The following is an 18042-nucleotide window of genomic DNA, read 5'->3' as shown; positions in this document are numbered from 1 at the left end:
AATGAAAAACTCAGCAGAAAACGAATGTTCAGCCTCGTTCTGAATCGAAAATTACTTGTTTATACCTTTAAGTACTGGAAATTAAATTAGTGATGTGTTTATTTTAAGCACTCTTCTCAAGGCAACAAAATATGCCTGCAGCTACAGAGGAGAAAAGTTGTGGGCAGCAAATTGCAATAACTGCACAGAGAATGTAAAGACAATGCATTGGAAGAATGCAATGATATTCTTCTGAAGCCTATCAAGATCCTGCCTCTTGATGTAGTAGGTGACAATAAAGCAGTCATCCCAGTATAGACCTGATTCTAAGAAGGGAAATATGTATGTATGCAATGTAAAATACATATCCCTATGAACACACAATTCTGATCCATTCCTATGTCAACTGAAAGTTTGCCATTTTTCTTGAACGAGGTAGAATCATTAAAAGCAGTAAAGATTTCCTGGCATGCAATATCATGTCACTATCTGAGTCAGTTACAGCACACATTTTTTTTTTTCTAACTAAAGTAGGGCCTTAAGTAGCACAGGCCTTGTTATCAATTGGGTAAAATTCCATGATATCAAATTAAATTTGCAGTTTTCTTTACTGCTAATACTTTATTTTGTTGGAATTTCTCATGAAATGTAGACTTCCCTTGAGAGTATTTTGGAATTCATTACTCACTTTGTGGAATTTTTTTTTTTTTATTAGTTCCAAAAATATCTCTTTCAAAAGTTTCAAATTCTTTACTGGCTGCAGAATTCTTTCTATACATGAAACCATACTTGCAATCAGCATCATCCTGCCATGTTCTTTTGTTGAAAATATAAGTGTACCATTTCAGTCTGTAGATAAAATATTCTGTTTTCTTTATCAAATGATTACTCTGTCAAATACAATATTTCTTTATTCACATTGTTTTGAATTAATCAAAATGTGATTACTTTGAGATTTTGATAATGTACTTGCTTAGTTTTAGAATAACATAGTTGGGTAGGCACAAGAGACTAGATCAAGCAGTTTGAACATAAAACAGGAAGAATATTTGGGCTAGATATGGCTCAGTTCTGTTTGAATGCTAAAGGGTTAAATATTTCTTATTCAATGGGTTGGAAATGTTCATGAATGGAAAATTCCGTTGGATATTGTTTTAGTGGTTGCTTCTTCCTCTTTATTTGTACCATCATAGATATCTATGCATGTAATTATATGTGGGCATATATATATATATGCACACATGTGCTTGCATGTGTGTATGCGTTGGTGTATGTGTTACTATAGATGGATGTGTCTATATAGGTGGAGGTGTGAATTGACGGGAAGAGTGATGTGTGCCCATATCTATGTATATATATATATATATATTTTATGTGCTTGTGGGTGTGTGAATGCATGTGTATGTGTATATACACATTCGCACATGTATATGTGTTTGTGTGTGTGTGTGTTGGTATAAGCAGCCATCAAGTCTAAAGACAGAAATTACACCCCCACTAAAATCTTGACCACACTTTCATGCATGACTGCCATAGCCAGCTATCAAAGGTTTTCACACACTTTAGGGTCTTTCAGCCTAATGCCTTAAACACACCTCCCCCATTTACATTAGATTTTTCGTACTTTATATTTTTTATCAACCACTTCCTAACTACAAGTATAACCCCCACCATTCACATTAGATTCTTTGTATTTTTTAATTTTTTATCAACCACCAGTATCCTCACTTCACCAATGTGTGCGAACTACTAGCAACACACAATAATATCAGCAGCATCTAACTTGGAGCAAAATGTAAATCTTAACTTTTCAACCATGTTTCATCACCTGATGAGTCTTCCTGCTCTGTATGATGCATCCAATGTCATTACATCGTTCCCCACCCACTAAGGAGCAGTGCAGAAGGCAGCCAAAACGATTGTTGTGCTAAATAAAACTTTTAGTTACACTCCACCTTCCATATCAGTTGTTTGAAATATGTATGTATATATCATCATCATCATCATCATCATCGTATAATGTCCGTTTTCCATGTGGGCATGGTTTGGACAGTTTAACTGAAGTCTAGAGATCCAGCAGCTGCACCAGGCTCCAATCTGATCTGGCAATGTTTCTACAGTTGATGCCCTTCCTAACATCAACCACTCCAAGAGTGTAGTGTGTGCTTTTTATGTGCCATCAGCACAGGAGCCAGTCAGGTGGCCCTGGCATCGATCATGTTCAGATAGTGCTTTTTATGTGCCACTGGCATGGAAGCCAGTGAGGTGCCCTTGCCATCAATCACATTTGGATGGTGCATTTTATGTGCCACCAGTATGGAAGCCAGTCAGGGGGTGGGGAGGGGGCTGTAAAATTTTCAGATGTTACATTAGACTTGGGCTCCTGCTCATACAGGCCCAGCCAAACGAGAAGCTGTCCTATGTCAACACAGCCAAAGAAGAAGCTGTCCTATATCAACACAGCTCCTGTCATGTTCAGATTCCTAGTGAAGGGTGTCAGCAAGTGGATCTTGAACCTCCCCTCAAATCAAGAGATTTTTTATGCTAAGCCAGCAACTACTGAACCACCAGGATCACGTCTGGGAATAACAAAATCAGCAGTTACTCCAGCAACAACAATACAATCAGGCCTGGAGTTAATGAAGAAATAGTGGTTGTAGCACAACCAGTGCACAGACATAGAAATATGTTGCTTCAGCCAGTGCTCCTTTTAAGCAATGTCTGATCAACCACAGTTCCTCTTTTAGGATACCAGAAAGGAGCAACATCATGTCCCTAACCAGCACTGAATGGCACTTAAAAGAGGAAGGGATCCAGTACATAATCAGGGACTTGTTTATAAATTGGAGCAAACGATGCTAGCTTTGCTTGGTAGAGAGAGCAAGAATCCTATAAAACTTGCTTGACCCAGGGACCTTTTTAAACTCCAGGTAAGAAGTATTTAGTCAATGCCCTCATCTAAGACGTTTCCTGTTACATGGTTGGAATTCCCCATTTGTTGAATAGAACTGTGCCAGTGTCTTCGAATATCACCATGGCTGGAACTGATGTATGGGAAATAACCCTGTGCCACTTGTTACACCTGCACAACCATTCCAGAAGTATTTTTGTTTATAAAACTAACTGACCATTATGTCTTCCTTCAGTTGTAGAAAGGTTATGTACCATTCAGCCATTTGAGCCTGACAAGTTGCCTATATGGTTAAGCTCTTTATAGGTGTGAAACCAATGGTCACTCACTGGCCATAACAATCAACTTCCTGATGTATGTATGTATGTATGTATGTGTGGATGTATGAATGGATGGATGGATGGATGGATGGTTCAGGGAGATGCCATTCTGATGACTGACATAGTAATATTGCAAATTGTTACAAGAGCGAAGGAAATGCTCTATAATGAAGCAATGATCCAAACATAAATTAATAAATTAGATAAACCAACTGAATTATGCAAGTAGCAGAAGGAGTTATATTACAGCCTATTAGAAAGAGAATTAGTTAAGATGAGGAAGCAGGTTGTGGTTACTAATGTATGACTGGTTGCTTAAGTGTTAGACAGTGTAAACAATTGGTGTTTTAGAACTGTGCATGCTGTGTACAGGAGCACTATCAGCAAAGTGAAAGTCATTAACAAATTAGCAATAGATTCAGTCAGGAATTTAATATGCTGGTGGGTGTATGACAGGATTCAGTTCTCAACTTTTGTTTCTAATTTGCAACAGAATTATACAGGGTTGGCTGTCATTTGGCATGCTCCACATCCCAACAGTTCCCTAGTAAACTTCACAGAAATTGGAAGTTTATATTGCTCAAATGATTTAATCAGAAGGGAGAAGTGTAAGCATGGGACTGAAAATGTTCCAGAAGCCCTTATTTCTGCTGGCAAGAATTAGATTATCTATCTTTTCAGAGAGAAAAATCATGTGTGATGCTTGTGTATGTTAGCAAAACGGACACTAAATATAAAGAGGTTGGGTGAAAGCAGAAAAGAAATTAAATGAGCTCCTGTTTCTAAACTGTAATAGAATTATTCTGGATTTGCTGTCAGTTGGGATGCTTCATATCCCAACAGTTCCCCAGTAAGCTTTACAGAAGTTGGCAGTTAGTATTATCCGGATGGTCTAATGAGAAGAGAGAAGCATGGCAGACACCCATAAAATTATTAACCATCTTACAAACAATAACTCTGAGCACCTTTTCAAACTCCACCTGTCTAACACCTGTGGACATGTTTACAAAGTCAGAAAATAGCACAGCTCCCATGACTTTCGGAAGCATTTTTTCATGCTAAGAGTTGCTGAAGCATGGAACAGACTGCCGGCATCAGTTGTAAGTTGTTGGAGCACTGCATCCTTCAAAACTTCCATGCTTTCTGAGATTCGCCAACACTACACCTGATTTTCTCCCCTCCATACACACGCAGGCATGTATCTGACTCATACATTGTTCGCTTTCCAGACATTTGTACATTACTGCATATACTTTATACGCACCTTTGACAAGTTGTGGTGCACGTGAGCACTGTATACAATAATTTCATTATTATTATTATAAGCATGGGACTGAGAATGTTCCAGAAGTCCTTATCTCTGCTGTCAAGGATTGGACTATCCCTCTCTCACAGTGAAAATCATGTTGTGTGATGCTTGTGTATGTTAGGAAAACAGATACTGAATATAAAGCTTGTGTGAAAACAAAAAAGAAACGAAGTGAGCATAACTTGACAGGGTTTATGAAGAAATATTTTATTTCTTATTATTTATTAGGTTACTCTGACCTAAATTTTTACAATGATCAACTGCCATAAACACTATCTTTTGCTTCAGTCATTTGACTGTGGCCATGATAGAGCACAGCTTTGAGGAATTTTTATTTAAATGAGTCAACCCCAGTGCATATTTTTTTAAAGCCTGGTACTTATTCTTTCGGTCTCTCTTGCTGAACTGTAGGTTACAAAGATGTAAAAGATGTAAAAACATCAACATTGGTTGTCAAGCAATGGTGGGGGACAAACACTGACACACACATACACACAACACACACACACCACACACACAGACACACACAAAAGCCTTTTCAGTTTCTGTCAACTAAACCCACTCACAAGGCTTTGGTCAGCCTAAGGCTATAGTAGGAGACACTTACTCAAGGTGCCACACAGTGAGATTGAACTTGGAACCGTGTGTTTGGGAAGGAAGCAAACTTCTTACCACACAACTAAGAATGACCTTGGAATTGTACCTAGAAAGTTCTCCCCCAGGGCATGAATCCAGGCAAGGTTGTTTATGGAAGGCCAGCAGTCACCCATGCATACTAGCTTCCCCTCTCCACGTCACCGATGTTATCCAAGGGAAAGGCAAAGAACGATACAGCTTGGCACCTGTAACATCACAACTCATTTCTACAGCTGAGTGAACTGGAACAATGTGAAATAAAATGTCTTGCTCAAGAACACAACACACAGCCTAGTCTGGGAACTGAATTCACTACCTTATGATTGTGAGCCCGACACTCTAACCACTGAGCCATGCACCTTCACTGTATGAGTGTAGAGAACAATGTTAATGGATGAAGTAATGGTTCTGGATAACAACAAAGAAAATTGGTATCAGGAGGTGGGCAGAGCTGCAATACGAGAGATGTGCAAGAGCAGTGGTGAGGTGACGAAGAGACTGATTTGAGTGAGGTGACCATTTGTGTGCCATCACACACACACACACACACATCACAACACACACAGCACAACATATGCACACACTATACACATATGCATGTGCGCATACACACACACACACATGCACACAACATAAAAATATATCATCATCATCATCATTTGATATCTGCTTTCCATTCTTTGCTTCCCAACCACATGGTTCCGGGTTCAGTCCCACTGTGTGACACTTTGGGCGTCTTCTACTATAGCCTTGGGCCTACCAAAGCCTAGTGGGTGGAATTTGTAAACAGGAAACTGAGAGAAGCTCATTGTGTATATGTGTGTGTGTGTGTGTGTGTGTGTGTGTGTGTATGTGTGTGTGTGCATGCATATGTGTATATATGTGTGTGTGTGATTGTCTGTGGTTTGTCTCCCACCCACTGCTTGACAACCAATGTCAGTGTGTTTATGTCCCCGTAGGTTAGTGGTCCAGCAAGAAGAGACCAATAGAATAAGTACGAATTCTAAAATAAAAATAAAAACTGGGGTCAATTTGTTTGACCAAAAATTCTTCAAGGTATTGCTTCAGCATGGCCTCAGTCTGATGACTGAAACAAGTAAAAGAAAGACAAGGAGATATACACTCATGATATCATTACATTCCATTTCATAGATATCTTGTTGTATCTTCCATCCATTATTTCTACTGGTGTTATAAGGGCTTTGAGCTAATGAGTTGCATGGCCACTATACTCAAACCTACTTATTTTACCCATCTCTTTACTATACCTCTACTATACCTCATTTCCCTAGTCCCATGTTAAATACATTGTCCAGTATTCCCTTCTCAAAATCTTACTTGTATACAGTTTTTTCGCTGCACGTGTTTTACATCTGACATCTACACGTAGTCTACTAAATAATCAAAAAATAAAAACAAAAAAAAACCCCAGATAAAACCAGACTCACTATAATAAATCATGAAATACATTTAGAAATATTTTGTAGTAATTAGTGTAATTATTAATATATAATAAGTTTTATGTGAAAATTATTATTAATATATAGGCGCAGGAGTGGCTGTGTGGTTAGTAGCTTGCTTACGAACCACATGGTTCTGGGTTCAGTCCCACTGTGTGGCACCTTGGGCAAGTGTCTTCTATTATAGCCTTGGGCTAACCAAAGCTTTGTGAGTGGATTTGGTAGATGGAAACTGAAAGAAGCCCATCATATATATATATATATATATGTATTGCCAGCTCTGTCTGGCACCTGTGCGGGTGGCATGTAAAAAGCACTCACTACACGCACGGAGTGGTTGGTGTTAGGAAGGGCATCCAGCCGTAGAAAAACTGCCAGATCTGACTAGGCCTGATGAAGCCTTCCGGCTTCATAGACCCCAGTTGAACCGTCCAACCCATGCTAGCATGGAAAACGATGCTAAACGATGATGATGATGTGTATGTATATGTTTGTGTGTCTGTGTTTGTCCCTCTCATCATTGCTTGACAATCGATGCTGGTGTGTTTACGTCCCCCGTAACTTAGTTGTTCGGCAAAAGAGACTGACAGAATAAGTACTAGGCTTACAAAGAATAAGTCCTGGTGTCGATTTGCTCAACTAAAGGTGGTGCTCCAGCATGGCCTCAGTCAAAATGACTGAAACGAATAAAAGAATAAAAGAAGTATTATTATTATTATTATTTTATTATTATTATTATTATTATTATTATTATTAGCCCCTCCCATGAAATTTCAGGCTATTAGTGTGGATGCATGATCTAGTGGTTAGGGTGTTGCACTCACAATTGCAAGATCGTGGTTTCAATTCCTAGACTGGATGGTGCGTAGTGTTCTTGTGGAAAACACATTGTAGGGAATATGACCGTATGTTGAGGTTGGTGACATAGGTAAGTCACACGGTCGCATTCCTAGTGAAATAAGATAAGCCATTAATACAATTTTATACAATGCAGTGCCAACAGAATATAGATGAATTGACTACAAGGCCGTTCCACTGTTTGAGAGAAGATAAGATTTTATTTACAATTGGTGTTAAGGTTAGAAGGTTGTGAGTGCTAGCAAGTGCGTGTGTGTGCATGCAACACGTGTTTGTGTCTGTGTGTTCGTGTGTGTGACAGATACAATAAGTGTGAAAGCGTGTGACATAGTAGGTACAGAGCATGGAGTTCATAATGGAAATTGATTTACTGTTCTGAGGTACACGAAGTGTAAGAGTTCGATATCAGGATGTTGTGTCTCGGGTGGAGGCCGGTTGGGCGAATTATTGTCGAGCCGCGGTCGTGGTCTCAAATCGGCGAGCTGGTTCTCCAGATATAGATTTCTTCAGATGGACTGTTTCTACTTGGTGAAGGCGTTCACTCTAACAGCGTGGTTCTGTGATGTTAGTGTGTACATGTCTGAAGTGGACGATGATGATGGTGACGGTAGCGGAGATAGTAGGCTTTCTGTTGCGGGTGTACATTAGCATCGTCGTTGCTGATCGTCTGTTGTCTGTGACTGGAACATGTTGAGTAACTCTGTGATTAGAGGTTCAGTCCTTACAAGGACTGGAAACCAAAGACGCTTGGTGAAGGGATTCACTCCCTTATATACAAGTAAGGTGGCTCAACAGAGCCTAGAAAAACGGACCTTAACCAAGGGCCGTGATTGGTTGGCTTTTGGCCAGTGGCATGAAATAAGTAGAGACAAATCGCGCCACATGTCAACTAATCAGGTTAGTGGTTACAACTGGAACAACTCGGCCAAAGATGGCTGTAATCTCAAACAAGATCATTCTTGCCGTGTTTCTCAAACAGTGAGGATATCAGAGACCGCTACAACATCATCTCGCATTATTCTGCTATCACTTCAACCCTTAACGCGTGGTACACCATGTATTTGTTCAGGCAACATTGATTTGACGGAATGAGATGAGCAAATGTACAGCACACACATTTGATCAGTATAAACAAATCATTTGTGCAAGTCATTCACAGCAAAAGCTGAACATTCATATGTTGTCTTTGGCGGGAGAAGCCATCATCATCATCATCGTCATCATTATACAGTCTTTCGCCCATTGCTACATTCTGAGTTCAAATTCTGCTGAGGTTGACTTTGCCTTTCAACCTTTCAGAGTTGATAAATTAAAGTACCAGTGAAACATTGGGGTCAATGTAATTCCCTCCCCCAAAATAGAAATTTATCATTATTAATTTTATTATTATTATTATACATTTGTGTTTAATTTTTAACATTTTAGCATCCTGTTGAGATTTTTCTTAGTAAACAGGTTAGCCATGTGATTCAGTAGATAATACCTAAAAATGGGTTTATTTGGTTAAATTTTTAGTGTCTTATGGTCAATATATTGTGCAAATTGGTAATATTGTAGAAAAGACTTTGTTTCCTTTTTAATGTGTTGTACAAGGAAACTGTACTGCGAGGAAATAAGTAACAATTTGTCTATCTTCTTGTCATTTTGCTGTCTAGTTGTACTCAATCCGAAGCTTGTGCCCAGCCTGTGCACCTAATGACTGCAGCTGCTAGTGCTTGTCCCCTTCTAGCTTGCTTACTTCATGCCTGTTTGTCATGAGCACCCAAGACAAAACAGGCTGACCCCTTGTCTTCCTTCCCTCACTTCCTCTCTCCCTCTTCCTGTTCCAGTCAAGCCCCTTGATCATTGATGTCACAGCCCATTCCTTCCTGCTCATCTCATCCCCACACGTGCCCCTGATCTCAAAGATCACCTCCTCACCTTACTTATGTGATCTCCATAAGAAGAGAGCCTCGTTCTCTTCCTCTCCTCCACCTTTGTCATCCGATGAAGCGACAATCCTACAAACATCCAAGACATAACGCAGCATTCCAGCCACAGAAATGTTATTTTTGGAATTAACAACCATCACTGTTCCTCTGTTCCACTGAGATGTGTAATGTGCCTTTGGAGGCTTGACCCAGACTTCATCTCCCACCTGCACATAGGCAGGTCAACTAAAGAATTGTTAGCAAAACCATTAAAAAAAAAAAGAAAGCTGTGAAAATGGCAAAAATTCAACAATTTGATGTTCATAGCACTGCAAAGCATAAATAAATGATAGAGGAGGGGATTAAAGTTTACTCCTTTAGATTAGAAAATTCATAAACTCCCTGTAAAATGAATATAAGTAAGTGTGGTTTGGCTTGTGGAATTTCAAACAGTATAGGATTGCCAGAGAGATATGGTGTGGTGTGGAAATATTTGCTTGTTAATTAATTATTTTTATATTTTTCTAACAAATGTATTTTTAATTCAAGTTTATTAAATTTATACTTAAAAATTTGTATTTTGCAGTAACAAACAATATCCAAAATATCTTCAGGGCAATTTCTGAGCATAATTTAGATCTACATGATTTTTTGAAGCCTGATGTTCTAGAAAAATTGTGGAAGAAAGAAACTCGAGATGACAAGTCGTGCTTGGAACTTCGAAGTGAAGATGAAAATTGGTTTGCAGGTTTGAATTCTTAGATTTATATTAAAGTGCATTAAATTGGCACTTCCTTATTTTTATGCATCTTAACATACTAAACACCTTAACAGCTACTTGCTTTTAGCCACATTTCATTTGAGTGTAAATGAAAAAAAAAAAAACCACTTTTCCACTCTAATTATCAAACACTAAAAAGGGCTATGTATACTATGGGGTGGGGAGGCACATGGCCTAGTGGTTAGAGCATCGGACTCATGGTCGTGTGGGTTTGAATCTCACACCAGGCGATGTGTGTGTTTATGAGTGAAACACCTAAGCTCCACGTGGCTCTGGCTGAAGGTAATTGCGGACTTCTGCTGACTTTTTCACCACAGCTTTCTCACGCTCTTTCCTCCTGCATCTTGCAGCTCACTTGCGACGGGCCGGCATCCTGTCCAGGTGGGAAACTGGGAAACCGGCCTTATGAGCCAGGCATGGCTTGAGAAGGAACAAACAACAACAATATTATTGAGTGTTAAATAAGTATAACTGTAACCCTTCAAAATATAACCAACCATATTAGACCTAAATATTCTACTTGTTTTATATGCAAACTGACCAGAAGTGGCCTCCCACACCTATCCTACAATGTCATTCTGAAAATTAACTGTCACATCACTGAAATCTCAAAGCTACAAGATTAGGCATGGTTAATTCAAAACAATGTAAATAAATAAGACATATGGCTCAGTAGTTAGAGTGTTGAACTCATAATTACTAGGTAGTGAGTTCAATTCCTGGATCAGGTTGTATGTTGTGTTCTTGAGCAAGACATTTTATTTCATGTTGCTCCAGTTCACTCAGCTGTAGAAATGAGTTGTGACATCACTGGTGCCAAACTGTATCAGCCTTTGTCTTTCCCATGGATAACATTGGTGATATGGAAATATCTGGTATGCATGAGCAACTGCTCATGGACTTGCATTTCAGAGGGGAACTTTCTAAGTGCAATCCCATGGTCTTTCATGACTGCAGGGGATCTTTACCCTTTACATTTGACAGAATAATTTGAATACTAAAGGGTGAGCTATAGTTGCAAGACTGACACTGGAAACATGATCACTATGCACAAAAGCTTTAAATTAAATCTAAATGAACTTTTAAAAAGTCAATAATGCATCTTATAAAAACTCAATGTTTTTCTGCTTGAATTATAAATATCTCAAAGAAAAAAAAATTATCCACTGTGTTAGCACTGTCACTGTTTCTGTATCCTAAATATAGTCAGAATTCCTCTTATTTGTAGTATTCTGTATGGTGTCGTTAGTTTAATATTATGAGTATGAAATTATGTGTAATTCCTCAGTATCATTCAGATTTTGATTCTAGAATTATTGTTTGCTGTATCCCAGTTTATAAGTGTTTTAAAATGCTCAATTTTAAGTTGCTGCTTTCAGTAGACCATCTATGTATTAAAACAATGGCTACATATTTTATAATGTCAATCAACATTACTAGCTCAGCTCAGATGGTTTAGATAATAAAATTGATAACCATGGATATATTTGAGAACTATTATCAATTGTAAATTTCTCCTGATAATTTCATTAAATATTCTGGGTTGATGATTTCTTAGAAGTCATAAAAAGAAGGCTAGTGCTATGAGGTCTGATGAACACTGAGTGTATTCTGCTAAACCTCTTCATTCAATCCACCTGTTCAGTAAAATTTTATCAAGGTGGGTCCTTACATAAGGTAATTTTATGATGTATTTTGTAAGGCAAGTGTGTAAGGGTGCATGGCCTTAGTGGTTAGGATGTTGCACTCACAGTTGTGAGGTTGTGGTTTCAGTTTCCAGACCAGTCAGTGTGTTGTGTTCTTGAGTAAAACCCTTCATCTCATGTTGCTCTGATGACCATTTTGACATCCTTACATAAGTATGGTAGTGTTGAGGTGTCCCATCTTGCTGGAAATAAAACTCCACATTGTCAAAGTCCTCTTGTCAGATTGTCAGAATTAGTTCAAGTTATAGGACCAAGCACTGTACTATAAAATTAAATAAATAGCTGTGTGGTAAGTAGGTTCCAGGTTCAGTCCCACTGAGTGGCACCTTGTCAAGCATCTTCTACTATAACCTTGGGCCGACCAAAGCCTTGTGAGTGGATTTGGTAGACAGAAACTGAAAGAAGCCCGTCGTATATATGTATATATATATATATGTGTGTCTGTGTTTGTGCCCCCAACATCGCTTGACAACCAATGCTGGTGTGTTTACATCCTCGTAACTTAGGAGTTCAGTAAAAGAGACCGATAGAATAAGTACTAGGCTTACAAAGAATAAGTCTTGGGGTCGATTTGCTCGACTAAAGGTGGTGCTCCAGCATGACCACAGTCAAATGACTGAAACAAGTAAAAGAGTAAATAAATAAATAAATAAATAAATAAAAGAACAGTCCGATTAATCTTTTTGATGGCAAGCCACACCATACTGTAACTTTTGGTAAATTAACATGATGTTCCTTCATAATATGTAGATTCTCAGATCCCCAGTAGATTCAGTGGTGGTTAATTGAAGCATTTAATTTCAGTGTAGCCTCATCATTCTAAACAATCTTTGTTGGAATGTGTGAATCTTGCTAATACTATTTGGTCTGGATCATCTTCATTGAGAGCATGGATTATTATTAGAATGTCACTTTTCCAATGACAGCACTTCAAAATGCAATGGACACTTCATTCTGAAATTCATATCTCAGAATTCATTTGCTGCACAAATTTTTTTGAACTCTGATATAACAATTCTTTCACCCTTTCTTGCTTTGTGGGTTTCGTTGATGTCTGTGGTCATCCAGAACATTTCTTGTGGTCATTATGAACAGTTCCATGTACCATCTTATGCTGGCTAAGTCCACCCTCAAAAGAACCCACAATATGCCCTCTTTGAAAATGAGCAACTCATGATAAACACTGGGTATGGTGTTCTCTCGATCATTCTATTCTATGGTAGCCTTCACTGATGGTATAAGACATTTTTTTATCCCATTCTCATCATCTTTTCTGATCATATACCTACAGAAGTAGAAGTAGTTTTAAAATTTGTATTAATACTTGGTAAAAATTATGCTTATAACTTGAATCAAAATTTCAATAGTCATCATTAGATAACATTTAACAAATTACTTCATATTTGAAGTGTTATTTATACCAAATTTAATGATACTTTTGTTTTTCAATATTTTAGGAGTTAGAGAGTCATTTAAAACCAAATCAGAATATATGAATTACAAAGCACAGAGCCGTGTAAAGAAATATTATAGTGATGTAAGTATATTTATAACTGCATAGAAATATAATCCAAGACTGAGAAGAATAAGAAAATGACTTGAAATCTTTATTCATTGTAATACAATAGCAGTGTCACCATTTCAAATCAATCCAGGTATGACTCAACCAAGAAACTAAAAGCATGGGCATAATTTATATAAGTAATAATAGCAGACTCAGGAAGACATAGGATGAGGTGGTCAAGCATAGCCTTCGAATGTTGGGCCTCACAGAGGCAATGACAAAAGACCGAGACCTCTGGAGATATGCTGTGACTGCGAAGACCTGACAAATGAAGTGAGTTCATGGCTCGCAGGACGGCCTGCTGTGCTTACCTTGGAACATAGGGTAACCTGCTGTGCTTGAGGAGACCTATTGAGTCAAATACATCAACATCAAAATAAAAATCAAATGGAAATTATAGTTGTGATACCTGTGCCGGTGGCATGTAAAAAACACCATCCTAACGTGGCCGATGACAGCGCCACCCTGACTGGTGTCTGTGCCGGTGGCACGTAAAAAGCGCCAACCGATTGTGGACATTGCCAGCCTCCTCTGGCCCCTGTGCTGGTGGCACGTAAAAAGCACCCACTACACTCACGGGGTGGTTGGCATTAGGAAGGGCGTCCAGCCGTAGAAACACTGCCAGATCAGACTGGAGCCTGGAGCAGCCTTCTGACTTTCCAGACCCCGGTCAAACTGTTCAACCCATGCTAGCACGGAAAACAGACGTTAAATGACGACGATGATGATGATGATGAATAATGTATAAGTTTTTATATAAAAAATTTAATTTCAAGTCACTTCTCAGTTTCATTCTCATATTTGGTTGAATGGATGGACATGGCAGTGGTCATCATGTTATTCCAGTTTTGGGTAGAGTATATATGCAAAAGTGTGTAGTAAGAGGATGTGGTGGTGAAGAAAGCATTGGGGCATCTTAAGGTTTGGGGCACCCAAGTCTATTTCATTGTTAGTAAATGTAAGTTTATAATGTATTTTGTTAGGCAAGTGTGTAAGGGTGCATGGCCTTAGTGGTTAGGATGTTGCACTCACAGTTGTGAGATTGTGGTTTCAGTTTTCAGACCAGTCAGTGTGTTGTGTTCTTGAGCAAAACGCTTCATCTCATGTTGCTCTGGTGACCATTTTGACATCTGACGTTTGGCACACCATGCAATCTGTTCAGACAATGTTGATTTGATGGAAGGAGTGAGCTAATGTACAGCACACAATTAAACAAATCATTTGTGTTGGTTGTTTGGCAAGAAATTGCAGAACCATCTTTCTTGGACTATGAGAAAATACCACCACCACCAATACCATCAACCCCACCTCCACCTCCACCACCACCACCAATACCACCACCTCCACCACCACCACTGCTGCCGCCATCACCAGTACCTCCACTGTCGTCGTCGTCGTCATCATCATCATCATCATCATCATCATCATCATCATCATAAGGCAAGTATGTTTGCATTCATCATTTATTATGTAGAAAAAAATTCAAGAAGCTGTACATAGTGCAAGATGCAAAATGTAAAATATAAAATGCTAAATTTCCCTTCTTCTCACACGGTGGTAAATCAGAGAGTTGTGTTGACATACCAGAACAATGGGGGGGGGGCGGATTATATTGTAAATGTGGTGACTTTATTCTATACTTGAAATGAATGCATAAAACTTGAGCAGTAGTATTAATTTATCTCAGTGTTCCAAATGTAATAATCATAGTAGAACTAAAGGTGGTGAGCTAGCAGAATTGTTAGCAGGCTGGGAAAAATGCTTAGTAGAATTTTGACCATCTTTACATTCTGAGGTCAAATTCCTCCGAGGTTGACTTTGCCTTTTTCTTCCCTTTTTGAGTTGATAAAATCGATTACATGAACCCCTTTTTTTTTTTTTTTTTTTTTTTTTTTGTTCTTTAGGCAAGTGCCAAACTCAAGAAAGATGTCGATCAAGAGGTTTCTGAAGATATTCGTGAACTCGTAAACCAACTGAAAAATAAACTTGAGAAGAATTCTTATCAGGGAACATATTTTGATCGGACTGCTTTGGAAACTGAACGGATTTGTAACTCAGATGGCTTGTTCGAATGTGAAGGGAAGTTTGATGAAAGTACATGTGAAAACTCACATATGATCAACCCTTATTCATCCAGGCAAAACTGTCTGATGTTTGGTATGTGGGATCTGGATCATATGTAAGTAACAATATTGCTAGTCATCAAAAATATATTTCTCTTATACTCTTTTACTTTTACTTGTTTCAGTCATTTGACTGTGGCCATGCTGGAGCATTGCCTTTAGTCGAGCAAATCGACAGGTCTTCACAACTAGAGTTTTGTGTCCCAAGAAGGAAAGGTATGCATTAGTGGACCAGCTACATCCCAGGTAGAGGCCACGGGTTATGGTCTGACTTGTCCTGCCGGGTCTTCTTACGCACAGCATACTTCCAAAGGTCTCAGTCTCTAGTCATTTCCTTGGTGAGACCTAAAGTTCAAAGGTTGTGCTTCACCACCTCGTCCCAGGTTTTCCTGGGTCTGCCTCTTCCACAGGTTCCCTCAACCGCTAGGGTGTGGCACTTTTTCACACAATTATCTTCATCCATTCTCGCCACATGACCATACCAGCGCAAACGTCTCTCTTACACACCTCAACTGATGCTTCTTTGGTCCAACTTTTCTCTCAAGGCACTTACACTCTGTCGAGTATGAACACTGTAATTACACATCCATCGGAGCATTCTGGCTTCATTTCTTGCGAAATATATATATATATATAAACACACACACCTATATATATGTGTGTGTGTGTGTGTGATAAATTAAGAGGCATGTAAATGCCAGAAAAGAAATAATTTTAAGAGTCAACGGAAGCAGATTGTCTGTTACCTGTTGAAAATATGGAAAAATTAGATAAAATTAAGTTGTTAAATCAATGTTGTGCTCCAGCATGGCCACAGTCAAATGACTGAAACAAATGAAGAAAAATCTAAGTTGCCATGGCTTGTTTCATGAAAATTAACTGGTTTAGTTAATATATGTAACTAAAAATAAAATCTTAATCAAATATAGGCACAGGAGTGGCTGTGTGGTAAGTAGCTTGCTAACAACCACATGGTTCCGGGTTCAGTCCCACTGCGTGGCATCTTGGGCAAGTGTCTTCTGCTATAGCCCCGGGCCGACCAATGCCTTGTGAGTGGATTTGGTAGGCGGAAACTGAAAGAAGCCTGTTGTATATATGTATATATATATATATATGTATGTATGTGTGTTTGTGTGTCTGTGTTTGTCCCCTTAGCATTGCTTGACAACCGATGCTGGTGTGTTTACGTCCCCGTCACTTAGCGGTTCGGCAAATGAGACCGATAGAATAAGTACTGGGCTTACAAAGAATAAGTGCTGGGGTCGAGTTGCTCGATTAAAGGCGGTGCTCCAGCATGGCCGCAGTCAAATGACTGAAACAAGTAAAAGAGTAAAAGATATATATATATATATATATGAACGCCTAAAATTTTTCATTAAATCCATTAAAATATTAATAATGAATATTATTTCCTAGTCTAGGAACAACAAAACAAGCGTAAAATAGCAAAAAAGCATATACAGGGGTATTTGAACTTAAGATGGGCTGTGATTGGCGCAATGGAGAGAGACGACAAATCACAGCTTTCTATTTTGAAATCTGGCCTGTGTAACAGTAACAATCTTTATTTTTTTTAATCTAAAGTTTTATTGCCTAACAGTTGTCCTTGTTATTAATAGACTACTGTAATGGGTGGGTTGTTAACAGTACAGGGAGGGTTTTAAAAGTCCAAATACACATTAAGTACTGTAAATATGGTGTCCCTACTTCGCGGAAATTCAGTTATCACGGCCAGTCTTGGAACCAATCTACTGCGATAAACTAGGGATCACTGTAATGACTCTCCCTAGACACAACAAAATTTGTTTCAACGTGCAAATTCACAAAGAACCTTGCAAACCAAATACGAAAATGAAATATTGAAAAAATTATTCTCAAGTAAAATATTAAGTATGAGAGATGTACGTATGGTCAGCTTGAGAAACTGTCATATCTCTTTTTAATGTCTTATTTATGTATATTTATCAACACTATTAATGCACACTAAACATATGATTACTTTTATTACAGAATTGAGAAGACTCGGGTTGTTATACCAATGGTGTTAAAGGCAGCTAAGATGAAAAAAACAAAGCAGATATTGTCATGTGATAAAATTTATAATCTTTTGTTCACCAGGCATAATCTTAAACTGGTGTTCCGGGAATGTCACAGTAAAAAATCTCGTGTTTCCACCCTTGACTGGAAAACTTTATATTTATGATTTGTAAATAAAAGAGGGGTGTTTTAGTAATTTGCTCATCACTATTTTTATTTTGTAATACCTAAGATTGAATTCTTAAATCTATGTCTGGACCATTCTAATGAAAAGTAAACTATTGTTATCATCAGGAAGAAGATATTTCAAAAAAGTATTTGTGAAAAATTGAATGTTTTATGATAATGAATACATAACGACTAAGGGGAGACCAATGGGGTATGTTGGATATGCTATATTAATTTATGAGAAAAGTTTGTGAATTAACCCTTTTGATACCAACCTCTA

At 38.3% G+C, this 18042-nt stretch overlaps 1 protein-coding gene across 1 annotated transcript in view; it reads left to right on the top strand.

Annotated features, from left to right (window-relative positions):
• LOC115222590 (DNA fragmentation factor subunit beta) overlaps positions 1-17794 on the top strand; it is a 48186-nt gene extending 30392 nt beyond the window's left edge. Inside the window, exons 3-6 of the mRNA XM_029792878.2 lie at positions 9970-10131; positions 13328-13407; positions 15339-15613; positions 17568-17794. Coding sequence (XP_029648738.1) covers positions 9970-10131; positions 13328-13407; positions 15339-15613; positions 17568-17760 — 710 coding nt within the window. The 3' untranslated portion in view covers positions 17761-17794. The remainder of the gene's footprint in view (positions 1-9969; positions 10132-13327; positions 13408-15338; positions 15614-17567) is intronic.
• The last annotated feature ends 248 nt before the right edge of the window (positions 17795-18042 follow it).

This window comes from Octopus sinensis, linkage group LG20, assembly GCF_006345805.1.
Source record: "Octopus sinensis linkage group LG20, ASM634580v1, whole genome shotgun sequence".
Taxonomy (NCBI): domain Eukaryota; kingdom Metazoa; phylum Mollusca; class Cephalopoda; order Octopoda; family Octopodidae; genus Octopus; species Octopus sinensis.
Note: the sequence above shows the minus strand (reverse complement) of the source record. Positions and strands in the feature narration are given on the sequence as shown.